We start from the raw sequence: 18262 nt of genomic DNA, 5'->3' as shown, positions 1-18262 counted from the left end.
GAGTAGATGTGGGCTGCTCCAGAAAGTGCCGGCATTGCCTGCCCTGCTGAGCGCCCCTCTGGCCTCTGCAAACAGGTGGGGTGTAAGTGTGTGGGGGGTCCCCTGTTGTGCAGTGCAGGGCCCCGAGGCCGGGAAGGGGGCACAGAGAGGGCCCTGAGAGGGAATGTGCCTGAGATGATCCCACGGGAGGGCCCGCGCTCCAGAGAACTGGGGGGTGAGGTGGGATGGGGCAGGCACACCTTTATCAGCCAGGCAGGCTGAACTGGAGAATCTGAAACAGTCCAGCAGAGTTCAAGGCCAGCCCAGGAGTGTGCCGAAGGGCCCAGAGGTGTGTGAGGCCCTGTCTCTGAGCCCTCCTTTGTGTCCCGCCTCCCTCAGCGTGGACGAGCCAGACGAAAGGCTTTTGGAGTGCAGGGGCAGGCGATGAAAGGGCACAGGGCTTCACCCTGCAGTGAAAAGAGACTGGGATTGAATTCCACCTCCATTTACCTTCTGGTGCCTGTTCAGGCTCTCACCTGGAACAAGGGGCAAGGCACGGCTCCCTGACAGGTGGCCACGGCGGTAGATGAGTTCACCCAGGAAGAGAGCAGGGGACACCTCGGCCTCTCAGTAAACGGCCGTCCCCTTCTCCTCGGAAGGGCTGCAAGTGGCAAGAGGTCACACCGGCCGCCCCAGACCGCTTAGATTCGTCCAGAGCCCCCAGCCCTAGGCAGGCGGTCTTGTAGATGAAGTCTACGGGCGGAAAGGACTCGCGGATGGATCATTTCTCGGGTCCCTCGCATCTCTGCCCGGATCCTCCCCGCGCATTCAGCAGAGGGCTGGCCACCCGAAGACTTTCCTGGACTCCAGGGTGACCCAGTCACAGTGAGAAACCCCCAGACCGTGGACCGAGCCGGCCACAGGGCAGACAGCCCCCAGGAGAGGTCAAGGGAGCCCGGGACTGGGCGTGCAGGCCTGCGTGTGGAACTGTGTGGACACACGCCCCCAGAGGCCTGTGCACGCCTGGAGGAGAGGGCCCGGGGCGGGAGCCTGGGCAGCCCCAGGATGATTTGTCATTGCCTAATGAGATTAATGAGCCCCGGGGGCTGGTATGCCGCGGTGCTGGGGCACTCATTAGACGCAGATGCTCACGGGAACGATGCGGAGGCCTGGGGGCGGGGGCGGTGCGTGCGGCGTACCCGCCAGGTGGTTTCCATTAATCTGGGGGCGGGGCCGAGGGTAAGGCGGCGGGGTTGTGGCCCTCCCCCTCCCCCGCCCCTCGACGCTGGAGAGGAATGCCGCGCCGAGGCAGAGGGCGCGGAAAGGGAGGCCGGTGGGTCCGGGGACAGCCCTCCTGCTCGCTGTTGTAGGCCCAATGCCTGGCACCGGGTATGTGCTCCATAAATACCTACTGGATGAGATCAGAGACAAGAGGGGCCCGGGGCGTGGCGCTGCGAGGGAGCCTAGGACCGCCTGGGGTTTCCTCCTGGTCCCCACAGTCTCTCCGTTTCCCCTCCCCCTAGGCAACCCCTGGACCTGCGGCGGGGGGTCCTGCCCACTCCTCAGCCAGCCCCCCCCCACTTTCTAAGGAACCCTGAAAGTCCTGGAGGGCCCAGGGGAGCTGCTGTGCGGCCTCCAAACCTATAATTCGGTTTTCAAACCCACAAGCAGGGAGGTCTTTGGGGGCCAGAGGGAGCCAACTTCGTGCCGCCCCACCCTGTCCAACCGTGGGTACACACTCACACACACACACACGCTGTCATACAAACTCACACACTCACTCTTAACAGCTTTAGTGAGACATAATTTATATACCGTAAAGTTCACCCGTTTAAAACGTAGGATCCAATGGTTTTGAGTATATTTACAGTTGTGCAATCATCATCATAATCTAATTTTAGAACATTTTCATCATCCCCCAAAGAAATCTTGAATCATTAGCAATCACTCCCCGTTCCTCCCCCTCCCCCCCCCCCCCGCCCATTTCCCAGCCCTAAGCAAACCACTCATCTACTTTCTGTCTCTATAGACTTGCCTATTCTGGACATTTCATATAAATAGGAAGCACACAGTATGTAATCTTTTGTAACTGGATTCTTTCAGCAAGCATAGTGTTTTCAAAGCTCATCCATATTATAGCATGTATCGGCAAGTCATTCTTTTTTATGGCCAAATAATATTCCATTGTATGAAGATACCATATTTTGTTCACTCACTCATTAGTTGATGGACATTTGGGGTGTTTCCACTTTGGGGCTTATGAATAATGCTGCTATGAAGATTCCTATATGTGTTCTTGTGTTCATGTATGTTCACTTCTCTTGGATTTGTACCAAGGAGTGGAATTGCTGGGTTATATGGTAACTTTAACTGCCAAGCTGTTTTCCAAAGTGGCTGCACTATTTTACACTCCCATCTATAATATATAAGGATTCCAATCTCTGTTTTTTAAAGCATAGCCATCTTAGTGGACGTGAAGTGGTCTCTCATTGTGGGTTTGATCTGCATTTCCCTAATGGTGTTGAACACCTCTTCATGCATTAACTGGTCATTTGTATATCCTCTTTGAAGAAACGTCTATTCAAATCCCTTGCCCATTTTTTCAGCTGGGCTATTTGTTTTTTTATTATTGAGTTGTAAGAGTTCTTTATGTATTCTGGATAGAAGTCCCTTATCAGGTATATGATTTGCAGATATTTTCTCTCATCCCAGGGGTTGTCTTTCAACTTTCTTGGTGGTATCCTTTCAAGAGCAAAAGTTTAACCTTTTCAAGTCTAACGTATCAATCTGCTCTTTTTTTATTGGCTGCGTTGGGTCTTCGTTGTTGCACCCGGGCTTTTTCTAGTTGCGGCGAGCGGGGGCGACTCTTCGTTGCAGTGTGCGGGCCTCTCGTTGAGGTGGCTTCTTTTGTTGTGGAGCACAGGCTCTAGGCGCGCGGGCTTCAGTAGTTGTGGCACGCGGGCTCAGTAGTTGTGGTCTGCGGGCTTAGTTGCTCTGCAGCATATGGGATCTTCCCGGACCAGGGATCAAACCCGCGTCCCCTGCATTGGCGGGCAGATTCTTAAGCACTGCGCCACCAGGGAAGTCCTCAATCTGCTCTTTTATTGCTTGTGCTTACACACTCAGTCTCACACATTCAGCTTCCTGAGCTGCTTTTTGCCCAAGAAGGACATAAGGCAAGATTTGCTCCCAGGGATCCCCTGCCCCCCAACTTCTGCCATAGGGTGTCCTTCCCCTCCATGTGGACATAGGTACAGGGAGAGGGGTCTATCTTGATCTAGGAGCCTGGTCTGGATTAGGCGAGGGGGTGTAGGGAGGGAGGCTCCACCCATAAGCTGCATTTTCTCCAGGTTCCAAGACCAGAGGTCTGTGGAAGCAGACAGAGGGCAGGAGATTCCACATCATAGAAGCATCTGTGCGTCCTTGCGACCTCACCTAAGGAATGAAGGAATCCAATGAGCAAGTCCAGAGCAGGAGTTTGTAAACTAGGTTCCACGAGCCCCTGAAATCAGATGCACAATACTGGGGGTAGTGCCTTCTTCTAGGGCAGGACTCCATAGCCCTCATCAGATATTCAAAAGGATGTGCTGAGCAAGAAAGGTGCAGAACCACCAACCTATAGGGGCCTCGCGGGTCCACAAAAATATCCAAGTTCTATGGTAGCATTTCCTCCTACCACTAGGGAGGGTACAGCCCCAGAGCTGCGTCCCCCACCTTAGGGACCAGGAGGCCTCAGCTGCCCAGGGGCCAGCCCGTATCGGGCTACCAGCTCAGCCAGGAGCCGCCCCTGGCCTGTGCCCCTCCGGAGAGGACCCAAGACTGGTTGGTCCAGGCCAGCAGGCCATCTCTGAGGGCACTCCTTCTGAGGGCTGCCTTGGTCACCCCGGAAGCCTCTCTGCAGGCGTGAGACAAGAGGTCAGGACCGCCGACACTTGCTGGAAGCTCCCCTTTCAGAAGGCCCTGGCTGGCCCGGGCTGCAGGAAACCCAGGGCAGGAAGGGGCTGGGCCCGAGCGGGCTGCCTTGCTCCCATCTGTAGAGCATCAGTGGGGCAGCCGGGCGGGGGGTTCTCGAGGGGGGCCAGGGAGGAAATGAGAATAAACATAGTGAGCGGAGAGGGAAGGGGTGGGGGGCTGCAGCCTGGGCCCCTTGGCAGCCCATGAAGGGAAGTGACACAATGAGGAATGTGTTTCCCTCTGCTCGTCCCCCACACGGGTGGGAGGCGGAGCCCTGAGGATGGCCAGAGCCCAAGAGGGGCCGGGGGCACGGGCTGGAGCAGCATCGGAGGACGGGGCTGTGCTGGGGGGGGGGGAGGGCAACCCTGGGCGGGCGGGCGCTCTCCCCGCCATCTCCAGCCTCCACTCTGCAGGAGCCTTCTAGGGGCTGCCTTCTCGCAGATTCCCTGCCTGCACGCTGGGGATGGAAGTCATGCCTCTAGGAAGCGGCCCTTGCGGGGGCTTCCTCTTCTTTCTCAGTGGGGCGCAGGGTTATGCAGCCCAAGTCCTTGGTATGAGCCCCGGCCAGGGGCAGGGCTGGGCAGGGGATTTGTTGCATTTCTCTCTGTCTCTCTGTCTGTGTCTCTCTCTGTGCCTGTCTGTCTCTGTCTGTCTCTCTCTGGGTGTTTTTGTCCCCAGCTGGGACTGTCTGCGTGAAAACAGGCCCCCTGCTGGGGTGGCACCTCCCCATCCTGGACGCCCATTTCCTCTCCCCCCAGAAGGGAGCTGGCTCAGTTAACCCCCTGCTGCCCATAATCCGGAGTTGCCCCTGAGACTCTGGCCTGCAGAGCCAAGAGGGCGGGTCTGGGCCAGGGAGGGGGGGTGGGGGTGGGGAGGGCCTTGGAAAGTAGGCTGACCCCACAGGCCAACCTAAGTTGGTTATTCCGGGAACCCCCCACCCTTGTCCTCTGCCTCATGATCTCCTGGGTGCTTGGGTGGGCCCGAGAGGATGTTGGAACGTAGGGAGCTAGCCAGGAGGCTGCGGCCCTCCCCGCCCCCAGGTGGGCAGTGAGGCTCCTGGTAAGGTCTCTGTGGGCCGCCAGCCTGTTCTGGTTTGGCTTGGGAAAGACCCAGGTAGGGCTTGGGTAGGTGGGCAAATGTTGGGTCAGCCTGGCGCCCCTCCCCATGGCTGTGCCCCAGAGAGGACAGGGTGCTGGGGCAGGCCAGGGGGCCGGCCATCGCCTTGGGCCTCAGTGGTCCCAGAGGGCTGCCGGGTCTGGTGGGGGGCTGGGGCCATGTGGGCACTGGCCGGTCCCCGGTGGGCTGGGACTGTCCCTTCGGCCTGCCCCTGCTGCCCCTGGGAGGATGTGACAAAGGGGAGGGAGGGTGGCACTCTGACCGTGTGATGGAGTTTGAGCCACCAGAGCCTGGGACAGAAGCTACTCTGAAAACTTCCCTGCAGTTCGTCCCTCCTGGTGGGTGACCCTTGGCCCTGTGGTGCCTGGGGGCCAACTGCCATCTTCTGTCCAGTCTGTGACCTGCCGGAGCCCAGCCCGAGGTGGCACTTCCCCTGCCACCCTCTCTCTGCACTAGGGGCTCGAGGAGGCCTGGGGCGGGGCGGCAGGTGACCCCTTCGGCTGGGCTTCCTCATCTGAGGGCTGAGGGGCGGGGCCAGGTGATGGACAACCCCCCCGGGGCAGCATCCACACGGTCACCAGCCAGCCCGGGACCTTTCCTCACCTGCCAGGTGGAGCGTCCGCCCGATGGCTCTAAAGTACCTCCCAGCGGCCAGGTTCAAGATGACCTAACCTTTGTGTAGCAGTTGGCAAAGGGCCGTTACACCCATTTTCAAAGGATTCTACAGCAGCCCTGAGAGACTGAGAAACTCAGGGCAGCTCGTGGGAACCGGGAACCGAGGCCTCCTGACTCCCGGTTCAGGGCCCGCTCCTCTCCCGTTTCCGCCACGTCGGCCTCCTCATCCGAGGCCCTTCCCCCGGATCTCTCGGTGTCTGCATCCTCCCTGACCAGGGAGCCAGGGAGGCGGAGGGGGACCCATCTGAGAGGCCAGGTCCTTCCTCCGGCCTCCCAGCCGCGCTGAGGCGAGCAGGGACTTAGAGGGAAACCGAGAGCCCAGCACTGGCGGCGCTGAGGACGCCCGCCCGCCCCGGGGAGCCGCGTGGCCCCGGAGCGGGCGAGGTGTGAGGCCCCTGCTTGCTTCCCACAGGGACCTGAGGAACAACGTCATCAGCACAGTGCAGGCGGGCGCCTTCCTGGGCCTGGGGGAGCTGAAGCGCCTGTGAGTGGCCTGTCCTGACCCCACGCCCCAGCCCCCTCATCCCTGGAGGTGGTCCCGTGGGGGCCGCCGCCCTCCCACTCACCCTCCCTCACTGCCTCTCCTCCCCGCACGCAGCAGGCTGGGGGCAGACATTTCACGCCCCAGCACCGTCTCTTTCTCCGCTCCCGCCCACAAGCCCCGCCCACACGCGTGTGTCCGCCACAAGCGGATCCGTGCGCTACCACGTGGCCGACTTGCTGAGGTTGTGTGTGTCTCTCCAGAGATCTCTCCAACAACCGGATTGGCTGTCTCACCTCTGAGACCTTCCAAGGCCTCCCCAGGCTTCTCCGGCTGTGAGTGAGGGGCGGGGAGGGGGGCAGAGGGAAGGCTCCCCGAAGCCTCACGGGTCCACGCGTTCTCATCACTCACCACCCACCTCCTGTGGCCCAGGGAGAGCCTAAGATCCCCTCTCCCTGTTCCCTGCAGAAACATATCTGGAAACATCTTCTCCAGTCTGCCACCGGGGGTCTTTGATGAGCTGCCAGCCCTTAAGGTTGTGTGAGTATCCTTCCCCAGCCCCAGCAGTCAGGCCCCTGCTTCCTTCCACTTCCCAGGAGGGAGACGCATAAGCACCGAGCCCACGTGGCCAGCCTTCCGAGGAGGTGGGGCAGACGATGGCTGAAGCTCCACCACACGCGCCTCCCCGTGCTTGCGTGGCGGCCATGGTGGCAGCAAGGCACGCGTGCACAATGTTGCCCTCCCCGGCCCTCTCCATCCCCACCCCGGGAGCCCACGCTCCCTCTGCTCTACCCTGTGGCCCCTCCACCCCCCTGCAGGGACTTGGGCACCGAGTTCCTGACGTGTGACTGCCGCCTGCGCTGGCTGCTGTCCTGGGCCCGGAATCGCTCCGTGCAGCTGTCGGAGCGCACGCTCTGTGCCTACCCCAGCGCCCTGCACGCCCAGGCCCTGGGCGGCCTCCAGGAGGCCCAGCTGCGCTGTGGTGAGCAAACCCGCACCCTCAGGCTCCCTCCTGAGGGGCCCCTGCTGGCTCAAGGCTCTCTGTGCGCTAGGCTTGGTCTCCAGGGCGTCCCCTCCCTCAGATCCCACTGGGGGCCGGTCCTCCATCTGCTTTTGTAAACTTCCTTTGGGGCCGCTGCTTTGTTTATGTTTTCATCTGGTCCCACCTCTTGGGGTGACAAGTGTGCAGTGGAAAGAAGCATCTTTATTCGTTCGAAACCCGCCTGCTCCTCTCCTGCGCTCTTATCTCCGGAGACTCTCCAGCCCCCCCTTCTCCTTCCGAGCTGGGGCGGGCTCCAGACCAGACAGAGGGGCCTGGCCCTGCCCCCACTGGACCCTCACCCGTCACTCAGCCTCACTGCCAGTGTCCCCTCCCACAGAGGGGGCCCTGGAGCTGCACACACATCACCTCATCCCATCCCTCCGCCAAGTGGTCTTCCAGGGCGACCGGCTGCCCTTCCAGTGCTCGGCCAGCTACCTGGGCAATGACACCCACGTCCGCTGGTACCACAACCGGGCCCCTGTGGAGGGCGACGAGCAGGCGGGCATCCTCCTGGGCGACAGCCTCATCCACGACTGCACCTTCATCACCAGGTACAGGACCTGCGGCCCCTTCTGGGCCCACGGCGCGGGCGGGGGTGGCCACAGTACCCTCACGCACCCCGCAAAGGAGGTGGCCTGATCTGGGAATACGTGCGGGCGTGTGGACGCAGATCCAGGACTAAGTCAGAAATGGTCTGGATGAGGGACACAGGTTGAATGCCTGATAGAAAAAACACGATTATATCTGACATTTCTTCTGTGCCTTTACAATGATATAGCGGCTCTCACCTGTATTATTGGACTTGATCTCTCCAGTAGATTTGCAAGAGAGGTAATATTATCTCTGTGATAAAAGATGGGGAAATTGGGGAATTTCCTGACGGTTCGGGCGTTAGGACTCAGCGCTTTCACTACCAGGGCCGGGGTTCACCCTGGTCGAGGAACCAAGACCCTGCAAGCCGCACGGCACAGCCAAACTAAATAAATAAATAAAGGGATGGGGAAATTGAAGCTCAGAAAAACACTAACGGAAGGCCAATCAGAGTTCAAGAAGTATGTACGTGTATCCCTGGCTCAGTTAAAGAAATGAGCCTGAAGCTGATGCCCTGCGTGCCCCAGGGCGTCCCCCAGGCGCTTGGGGAGGGTGGCGTGGCCGCCAGGAGCGCCTCCAGCCAGCCCTCGCCCGCCCACCCGCCCACAGTGAGCTGACCCTGTCTCACATCGGCGTGTGGGCCTCAGGCGAATGGGAGTGCTCCGTGTCCACGGTCCAGGGAAACGCCAGCAAGAAGGTGGAGATCGTGGTGCTGGAGACCTCGGCCTCCTACTGCCCCGCTGAGCGAGTCGCCAACAACCGCGGGGACTTCAGGTTCGAGACTCAGGCCCCGGCCCACACCCCGCTCCTGCCCCTGGGACCGTGACCAGTCCCCCACCCACTCCAAGCTGGAGAAGACACTGCCTTTTGTCATTCAGCTCCAGGTTCCGCTGGTGTATTTATAGAGACCGTATCCTTTTGTATAAAATCACCCTCTGAATGTGCCGTGCAGAACAGAAAGGTTTTTGTTTTTCTTTTTCTTCCTTACATGCGTAGTTGACAAAGCTCTCCCACTACGGATGCCACACTTTCATATCCCAGTGGCCTCTCACTTAGGCAGGGGAGGAGTTATTCTCCCCATTGTACGGCTGAGAAGACTAAGGCCCAGAAAGCATAAGTGACTTGAACTCAGGACTTCAAGTCCAGCCTCGCAGGACCAGTGACAGCACTGTCCCAGCACAGCTTTAGAAAGAAGGCGGAGCTTGGGAAGCCCTTGAAATCCAGTCCAAACAAACACCCTCTTCTGGACCCTTCCTGCAGCTCCCGAGGAGTCTGGCCTCACAGTTCTCAGGGCAGGGGAGGGACTCTTGGCCTGAGAAGCCTAGGTCATCGGCAACTTCCCGCCTCTGCCCCCAGGTGGCCTCGAACTCTGGCTGGCATCACAGCCTACCAGTCCTGCCTGCAGTACCCCTTCACCTCGGTGCCCCTGAGCGGGGGTGCCCCTGGCACCCGAGCCTCCCGCCGGTGTGACCGAGCCGGCCGCTGGGAGCCGGGGGACTACTCGCACTGTCTGTACACCAACGACATCACCCGCGTGCTCTATACCTTTGTGCTGGTGAGGCCGGGGGGGGGGGGGGGGGGCGCGGGAAAGGGGGAGGGGAGAAGCCTGCTGGCCTCACGGGCTGTGCTGCCTCCTTGGGAGGCACGGTGGGGGGCCATGGGCACCGTGTCTCATGCTCTCCTCTGGCTTTCCCTCTCCCAGGGGACTCAGAACCCCAGGGCCACACTCGGGACATGTGGGCCACCCCAAGGTCCCCAGTACAGCAAGGGCAGCCTTAAGCAGAAAGCAGGGACAGCGTGAGGTCGTCCCGTTGTCCTCAAGCGGTGGCATAACCGGTGGGCGGCCCTGAGTTCGGAAGGGCTCACTCCTTACCTTTGCCTCCTGTCTGGATCAGACCCAGCTGTGGGCTAGACCCTGCTCCCTAGGCCCCGTTGCTCTGAGCATCAGCACAGGGGAGGGGGCCCCCGGGCTGTTTTGGGAGAGAAGGAGCCAGATTAGACGGTGCCCTTTCCTCCCCACACCCCCAGATGCCCATCAATGCCTCCAACGCGCTGACCCTGGCCCACCAGCTTCGAGTATACACGGCCGAGGCTGCCAGCTTCTCCGACATGATGGACGTTGTCTACGTGGCTCAGATGATCCAGAAGTTTCTGGGTTACGTCGACCAGATCAAAGAGGTGAGATTCGATCGGGCCCCTGGGGCCCCTGGAAATCACCTGCCCCCCACCTGCTCAAGCCGGTCCCGCCCGAGCCTCTGGGTCCCCAGCCCCCCTCCTGCCCTCAGTGACTCCGCCCCCGCCTCCAGCTGGTGGAGGTGATGGTGGATATGGCCAGCAACCTGATGCTGGTGGACGAGCACCTGCTGTGGCTGGCCCAGCGCGAGGACAAGGCCTGCAGCGGCATCGTGGGCGCCCTGGAGCGCATTGGGGGGGCCGCCCTGAGCGCCCACGCCCAGCACATCTCTGTGGTACGGTGGGCCAGCTGGGAGGGTGCCCTGCCCAGGGAGGGACAGGGAGGGACCTCAGAGGTGACGGGGGGCCAGCCCTGGTCACCCAGGAGCAAGCCCTCCGAGTGTGCACCAGCCGTGCGCCCAGTTAGTGAGAACACCGAACGTGACTAGGGTTCCGTTCGTGTGGCATCAAATTCCAACTGGTCGGGAGCAGGGCAGAGGAGAGGGAGGCCAGCAACATCGGAGCAGTTACACAGGGCTTCGTGCGGGGACCCGAGCTGAAGGGCTAGCCGGATGGAAGCACGTCGGGGTGGGAAGGAGGAGGGCCGGGAGGAAGGCTTGGGAGCCAGGCAGCAGCACTGGGGGGAGGAGGGGAAACAGAGACTTCTGTTCCCTGAGAAGAGGGGGAGTTTCCAGCGGGGGGTGGCGGACCAGTTAACAAGCATCACACGGCATCTCCTCTGCGTGAGACCGTGCTGGGTGCTGGGGGAGATACGAGGCGGGCGAGGACCCTGCTCCCGGCATAGCTGGGCCAGCTCCAGGACGGGGTGTGAGCGAGTGGGAGGAGGGGCCGAAGAGCAGGGGTTCGGGGGACTCCACGGCAGACGTGAGGCTGCCAGGCCCTGAGTGATGAGCAAGGATGGCGGGTCGGCCTGAGCAGGTCTGCGGTCTCCAGCAGGAGAAGGCCAGGAGAGGGGTGACAAGGTCCCTGTTCCTAGAACTCGAGGAACGTGGCCTTGGAGGCCTACCTCATCAAGCCGCACAGCTACGTGGGCCTGACCTGCACGGCCTTCCAGAGGAGGGAGGCCGGTGCGCCGGGCACCCGGCCCTTGGGTCCCGGCCAGAACCCCTCCCCGGAGCCGGAGCCCCTGGCCGACCAGCAGCTCCGCTTCCGCTGTACCACGGGGAGGCCCAACGTTTCTCTGTCGTCCTTCCACATCAAGGTGGGCGCCGGGGGAGGGAGGATGCTGAGAGGGCAGGTACGAGGTGCGGGCGCCTGGTCAGGTGGATGGTGTGAGGGGACGCAGGACTCCGACAGGGGGAGAGGGGACGGAGGAGGAGGGGCTGGAGGACAGCGGGGCCCCAGGGACCCCGGGTGTCTCTGAGGAACTCCTGTTTCCCCCCAGAACAGCGTGGCCCTGGCCTCCATCCAGCTGCCGCCCAGTCTGTTCTCATCCCTCCCGGCTGCCCTGGCCCCCCCGGGCCCCCCAGACTGCACCCTGCAGCTGCTCGTCTTCCGAAACGGCCGTCTCTTCCGCAGCCACGGCAACACCTCCCGCCCTGGAGCCGCTGGGCTTGGCAAGAGGCGCGGCGTGGCCACCCCCGTCATCTCTGCGGGAACCAGTAAGGGCCTGCACCCCACCCGCCCTACCGCGCCTCCCGGGAGCCCTCCCCCGCGCCCCCGGCGCCCTGCTGGAGGTGACCGGGGGCGGTGGCCCTGCACTGTTTCCGCGGGCGAGGGGCAGGGATGTCCCGTGAAGGAAGGGACTGGTGGAGAAAAGGCTCAAGAGACCCTGGGTTTCACAGCCCAGATTCGTAGATTTCCAAAGGGCTACAGCACGGACCCTCCACCCACCTGGGCCTCCTTCCGTCCCCCTGCGTCACCTGGTGCCAACGTCCCCCTCAGGGTGCCCTCCTGAATCCTCCCTTCACCCGGGCTCCCGCTCCCTCCGCGTCACCTTCCACCTGCTCGTCCAGGACCTCAGAGTCCTCCCTTCCTGGGCATGTCGCCACGACTCATTTGGCACTTAGGTGGGCCACCACCTCCGGGTGCCTTTATTTTGATTCATCCTGTGTCTCCCCAGTTAGGCTGAGGCCCTGGGGGGCAGGCCCGCACTTGGCATCTAACTCTATTCCCCGAGCCCAGCGCACGCCCCGACCGAGCCTGAGTGGACCCCCTCCCCTGTAGGTGGCTGCAGCGTGGGAAACCTGACTGAGCCGGTGGCCGTTTCGCTGCGGCATTGGGCTGAGGGGGCCGAGCCCGTGGCCGCTTGGTGGAGCCAGGAGGGCCCGGGGGGGCCCGGGGGCTGGAGCTCTGAGGGCTGCCAGCTCCGCTCCAGCCAGCCCCACGTCAGCTCCCTGCAGTGCCAGCACCTGGGCAACGTGGCCGTGCTCATGGTGAGGGTAGCGGGCACGGGGGTGGAGGGCAGGGGAACGCAGAATGGGCGCGGGGGGTGGGGACCAGGGGCACTGTGAGCGCCTGGGGCCACAGAAATCCTGAAAAAACAGAGGCCTTATTGGACCCCGTGACGGTCAGGGCTTGCAGGGAAATAAATGGTCCTCTGGTCTCCCCCATACCTCTTCATCTTTCAGAAGACGGGCAGGTCCTCAGGCCCTCTATCAGGTCATCCCCATTAATAGCAGCCCCAGAGCAAAAAAAAAAAAAAAAAAGACAGAGAGGTCCTGCCTCTACCCCCATATTGAGAGAGATGGACCAGAGACCACCCAGCCTGGCCTCCACATCCTGCACTCTCTGACACCCAGATCGTTAAAGTGAAAAAAGATCTGGGAACGTTTCTCCCTCCCGGTCACCCTCCCCACTCACCCCTGTCCAGCCCCCGTGCCCGCACCACACTTCACAGCCCGCTCTTCCAGATCCTGAGCAGGCACGCAGCTGTATGACAGACAGAACCTGCCCCTCTTCCCTCCTCTCTGATTCTCAGGCTGGGAACCTGAAAGGTTCCCAGAAAGGCAGATCATTAACGCCACCTAGACCGACCTTCTAAGAGAGGGTGTCGTGGTGCCTACATCTTTGCTACCCAGATGGACCAAGGGCCAGAGCTGGGGCCCAAAGCTGACTGGGCTTGGGAAGAGGAAAACTGGCCTGGGGGACCGGCCAGGACTCCACAGGGCGGCCTCTCCGCTCCCGGCTTCCCCTTACTCACTTCTCTCTGCTCTTTCCAGGAGCTCAGCGCCTTCCCCAGGGAGGTGGAGGGCTCAGGGGCAGGCCTGCACCCCGTCGTGTACCCCTGCACAGCCCTGCTGCTGCTGTGCCTCTTCTCCACCATCATCACCTACATCCTCCACCACAGGTGAGAGCTCCTGCGGGAAGGGAGGGCACGCTGGGTGTCACTAAGTGCTGGCAAGGTGACAGTGGGTGTTCCTTTCCCAGGCTCTTGCCTAGCCTTTCCTTCGAAGGTTCTGCAGTTGGAAAATGCGTTTGGGGGTTAAGGTGTCCAACCCATTCACGCCCACGCATGCACACAGATATCTGCCTTCTCCTCTTTGACTCTCCCAGTGGCCTTGAGACCCCCATAGGCCTGGCCTTGGGTTGGGTGGCCCATTTGTTAAAGACCGTTTCTGTGGCAGCTCCATCCATGTGTCCCGGAAGGGCTGGCACATGCTGCTGAACCTGTGCTTCCACATGGCCATGACCTCCGCCGTCTTTGCGGGAGGCATCACACTCACCAATTACCAGATGGTCTGCCAGGCGGTAAGCAGGAGAAGGGCTGGGGTGAGGGGTCTCCAAGATCGGGGACGGCAGCCTCGGGTACAGGAGGGAGGCACGCGGGAGGAAGGGGGCTCACGGCAGTGGGCTCCCGCTCTGCTGTTCCGTGCCCAGCCTCGTGGGTGAGGTGGGCATGAGAGTAGGGGCGGTGAGAAGCAGAGCCACTAGGAGACAGGACACAGTGGAGAGGGGTCCCGCGATGGAGAGAGGTCGGGGACGAGCCAGCAGCAACGACAGGGTCATGGAGAGTCCCTGGCATGGGCGAGAACCCTGGGCTGGAAGTAGAGAGGGTACTGGCAGGGACAGAACCCTGGGGAGGCTCTGGGTGGAGCTGGAGGCCGGGCACAAGGGAGGCACGGGAGAGCACTGCGGGGCTGAGGCTCTGGGACGGCCAGTCCCCCAGCCTCAGTGCCTTGACCCTCTAGGTGGGCATCACCCTGCACTACTCTTCACTGTCCACACTGCTCTGGATGGGGGTGAAGGCCCGTGTCCTCCACAAGGAGCTTACCTGGAGGGCCCCACCTCCACAAGAAGGGGATGCTGCCCTGCCTGCCCCCCGACCCATGCTCCGGTATGTCAGCTCTGCAGTGGGGAAGGGCTCAGGTGTCGGGGGAGGACGCCAAAAGCTGTTCTCCCAGGGTGGATGCTCTCCCAGGGTACAAGGTCCTGGGAGATCACACTCCCAAGACAGAAGAGGTGGGGAGTTCCCTGGGGGTCCAGTGGTAAGGACTCAGCACTTCCACTGCAGGGGGCCCGGGGTTCAATCCCTGGTCAGGGAACTAAGATCCCTCAGCCAAAAAAAAAAAAAAAAAAAGGCAGAAGAGTCAAGGCCCTGGGTGGCACTAGGTTGCCCAGTGCCATGGAGGGGGTGCATCCTTGGGGTTTTCAGGCATGACAAGGCCAGGAAGGGAGCGACTTCAAAGGGCATTGGGCAGGGATCCTGGGAACCCAAGTGGCACCCCTGGCTTCTGCACTGTTTAGGGTGACAGAAAGCAATTCTGGCCACTGGCCCTTAGAACAGTCTTGGCCAAATCCCTTAGGGACCTGCTGACCTGCCCTGGAGGGGCATTGCATCCCTGGCAAACAAACTCTGACATAATTTCTAGGGGAAAGAGGACAGGACAGAGACCCCAAGGTGAGGGTTCTGAGCACCTGGCCCACTCCTTGTTCCCCAACTCTCTGACCCCCAAACCCATTCCTCTCCAGGTTCTATCTGATCGCGGGAGGGATCCCACTCATTATCTGTGGCATCACAGCCGCTGTCAACATCCACAACTACCGGGACCACAGCCCCTAGTGAGTGCGCGGCCCGCCTGCCCCAAACCTCCCCGCCCTGCCCCGGATGCCTCCTACTCCGCCGCGGCGGCACCGCCCACCCGCCCAGCCCGTCACCCAGCCCGTCACCCAGCGCCAAGCCCTGCATGCTGACTGAGCCGCTTCCGCCTCTCCACTCACCATAGCCTCCCTTCCCGCCCACCCAGCCTCCGCGCCCCACCTCACGCGTGCCGCCTGTGTCTCCCCTCAGCTGCTGGCTAGTGTGGCGCCCAAGCCTAGGAGCCTTCTACATCCCGGTGGCTTTGATTCTGCTCATCACCTGGATCTATTTCCTGTGCGCGGGGCTGCGCTTACGGGGTCCTCTGGCACAGAGCCCAAAGGGGGGCACCAGCAGGGTCTCCCTGGAGCCAGGGGAGGAGCTGAGGGGTTCCACCAGGCTCAGGAGCAGCGGCCCCCTCCTGAGTGACTCGGGTTCCCTTCTGGCCACTGGGAGCGCAGGGGTGGTGACGCCCGGGCCCCCGGAGGAGGGTGACGGTCTCTATTCTCCAGGAGTCCAACTGGGGGCGCTGGTGACCACGCATTTCCTCTACCTGGCCATGTGGGCCTGCGGGGCTCTGAGCGTGTCCCAGCGCTGGCTGCCCCGGGTGGTGTGCAGCTGTCTGTACGGGGTGGCGGCCTCCGCCCTGGGCCTCTTCGTCTTCACGCATCACTGTGCCAGGCGCAGGGACGTCAGGGCCTCCTGGCGCGCGTGCCGTCCCCCCGCCTCGGCCTCCCGAGCCTCCCCGCGGGCCGCGCCCGCCGCCCCCGAGGACGGGTCCCCGGCGTTCGGAGAGGTGCCCGCGTCCCTCAAGTCGTCCCCGAGCAGCAGCAGCGGCCCCGCCCCGCCCCCGGGCCCCTGCAAGCTCACCAACCTGCAGCTGGCGCAGAGCCAGGCGTGCGAGGCGGGGGCGGCGGCCCGCGGGGAGGCGGAGCCCGAGACGCCGGGCCCCCGGGGAAGCCTCGGCCCGCGCCACCCGAACAACTCGCACCACGGCCGCCGGGGCCACAAGAGCCGGGCCAAGGGGCATCGCGCGGGCGAGGCCGGCGGCAGGAACCGGCTCAGGGCGCCGCGCGGGGGCGCGGCCGGGGCGGCCGAGTTGCCGTCGGGCGAGAGCGGCAGCCCGCACAACAGCCCGTCCGACAGCTACCCGGGCAGCAGCCGCAACAGCCCGGGCGCCGGCCCCCGGCTCGAGGGCGAGAGCACGCTCACGCCGTCGGAGGGCAGCGACACGAGCGCCGCTCCGCTCCCCGAGGCCGGCCGGCCGGGCCAGCGCCGCGGCGCCGGCCGCGACCACCTCAAGGGCGGCGGGGGTGGCGCGCTGGAGAAGGAGAGCCAGCGCCGCTCGTACCCGCTCAATGCGGCCAGCCTGAACGGCGCCCCCAAGGGCGGCAAGTACGACGACGTCACCCTGAGCGGCGCCGAGGCGGCCGGCGGCGGCTGCATGAAGACGGGGCTCTGGAAGAGCGAGACCACCGTCTAGGCTGGGGGCGGGCGCCGCTTCAGGACGGGCGGGCCACGCGCGCAGGAGCCCCCGCTTCTCGGGGGCCCTCAGAGACGTCGATCGGTACGTCCCCAGGATTGAGGTAGAGGTGCCTCGCTGCGCCCGGGCTCGCCAGCTTTAGTCCCGGAGGCTGGGGAAAGGACAGGCAAAGGCCCGCCACCGCGAAGAGGGCCATCCCTCTGGGGTAGCGACAGACAATCCCCGAACCGCAGGCGGGATACGTTTCCGTCCCAGCGCGGGCTGGTTTCGGCAGCCCCTGCCGTCCAGGCTCGGGGGGAAGGTCCTGTGGGGCTGCGGAGTGAGCAAGAGCGGCAGGGACAGCACAGCTCAGGCGGGCTTCTCCTAAGGTACTCCCCGCACCTCCCGCCCCGCTCACGGGCGGCCATCAGCCTTACCGGGAACACACGGGCGATGGGGGCCTGAGTAAGGTGTTCTCTCCTCACTGCCCTCCTCTGAATCAGTCACCCACCTGTGCCCAGATCCTAGGGCCTCTCCCCCACCCAGTTCTGGCTAACTAGGGAGCCAGCCTAGCAGATGAGCCAGGTGACCAGGACCAGTGGGAGGAAACAAGGTGCTGCTTTTCGGATCAACTATGCAAAAGGAGAAGGTGGGGCAGGGTGAAAGGCAGCTGCAGGAATCAACCAGCCCTCTGGAAGGGGGGCAGGTGGAAAGGTGCACCATCAGGGCTGGAGACCATTCCCACGGGACTGGGACACACACCACACGGCAGGGCTCAGAGGTGGCACTTCAGGACAAAGCCCAGGCCCTACACCTAAGAAGCTGCCTGCCAGATGCCTGGAGATGATGTGAGGGAAGCAGAGTTAGTGCTCAGATCTGGGGCTGAAGCTAGTCCTGCCTTAAACCTAATCCTATAAAAAAACAAAAAAAACGCTCTGAAGAGGGGCGCCACCGCCAGGCCGCAGGTGGTGCTGGAGAAGCACTTACTGTCCAATCACAAGCCCATATCCCCAGTCTCAGCCCTCCACCCCGACGGACTGACAAAGAGCACTCCCTGCCTGCATGAGGCCATAGAGGAGAACCGTTCCAATGATTTGATCTCCAGCTCCATATTAGGGAGAAACCTCCAAAACATCAAACCAGCTTCCTGCCTCCCGGAAGCCCAAGCCAAGTCCCCAGGGCAGTGGCGGGGGGGGGGGGGGGCGGGCGGGGAGGCGCTGCAGCTCACCTGGGGCCTGCACCTTCACTGCTTTTAAACACCAGCACGCATATTTCTCCCAACATAAAAAGCAACCACCAGCCTTTGGTTACAGGATGCAATGCGAGTGGAGGGAACCCTGGGCCTCATGAAAAGCCACAGGGAAACCCGGCCCAGACTCCATATCACCCCAGCCTAAGCACCAAGGCAAGAGAAGACAGAGGGGAAGGGAGAAAACCCACACGCCTTGGGATGCATCCTGTTATTTATGCTTGCTGCACAGACAATATTAGACAGAAAAAAAAAAGGAAAAAAAAAAAAAAGCTTCGTATTATTCTTCCACGTACGCTGGCTGCTGTTTACATACCCCGCCAATGCCTTAGCACTGGAGAGCTTTTTGCAATACGCTGGGGAAAGGGGAGGGAGGGGATGAAAAGTGCCAAAGAAAACATGTTTTTAAAAGCTCGGGTTTTATACAATAGAATGTTTTCTAGCAGATGCCTCTTGTTTTAATATATTAAAATTTTGCAAAGCCCTTTGAGCTATGAGCTTAC

The 18262-nt window shown here is 62.1% G+C and overlaps 1 protein-coding gene across 1 annotated transcript in view; it reads left to right on the top strand.

The window, feature by feature from the left end:
• Positions 1-18132, top strand: part of ADGRA2 (adhesion G protein-coupled receptor A2) — a 34904-nt gene extending 16772 nt beyond the window's left edge. The window contains exons 3-19 of the mRNA XM_082608514.1: positions 6137-6208; positions 6469-6540; positions 6674-6745; positions 7024-7187; positions 7585-7798; positions 8448-8612; positions 9195-9393; positions 9867-10016; positions 10145-10306; positions 11008-11232; positions 11416-11632; positions 12198-12406; positions 13193-13320; positions 13598-13721; positions 14162-14307; positions 14943-15032; positions 15262-18132. Coding sequence (XP_082464640.1) covers positions 6137-6208; positions 6469-6540; positions 6674-6745; positions 7024-7187; positions 7585-7798; positions 8448-8612; positions 9195-9393; positions 9867-10016; positions 10145-10306; positions 11008-11232; positions 11416-11632; positions 12198-12406; positions 13193-13320; positions 13598-13721; positions 14162-14307; positions 14943-15032; positions 15262-16531 — 3679 coding nt within the window. The 3' untranslated portion in view covers positions 16532-18132. The remainder of the gene's footprint in view (positions 1-6136; positions 6209-6468; positions 6541-6673; positions 6746-7023; positions 7188-7584; positions 7799-8447; positions 8613-9194; positions 9394-9866; positions 10017-10144; positions 10307-11007; positions 11233-11415; positions 11633-12197; positions 12407-13192; positions 13321-13597; positions 13722-14161; positions 14308-14942; positions 15033-15261) is intronic.
• The last annotated feature ends 130 nt before the right edge of the window (positions 18133-18262 follow it).

This window comes from Mesoplodon mirus, assembly GCF_964341445.2.
Source record: "Mesoplodon mirus genome assembly, chromosome: 20".
NCBI lineage: Eukaryota > Metazoa > Chordata > Mammalia > Artiodactyla > Ziphiidae > Mesoplodon > Mesoplodon mirus.
Note: the sequence above shows the minus strand (reverse complement) of the source record. Positions and strands in the feature narration are given on the sequence as shown.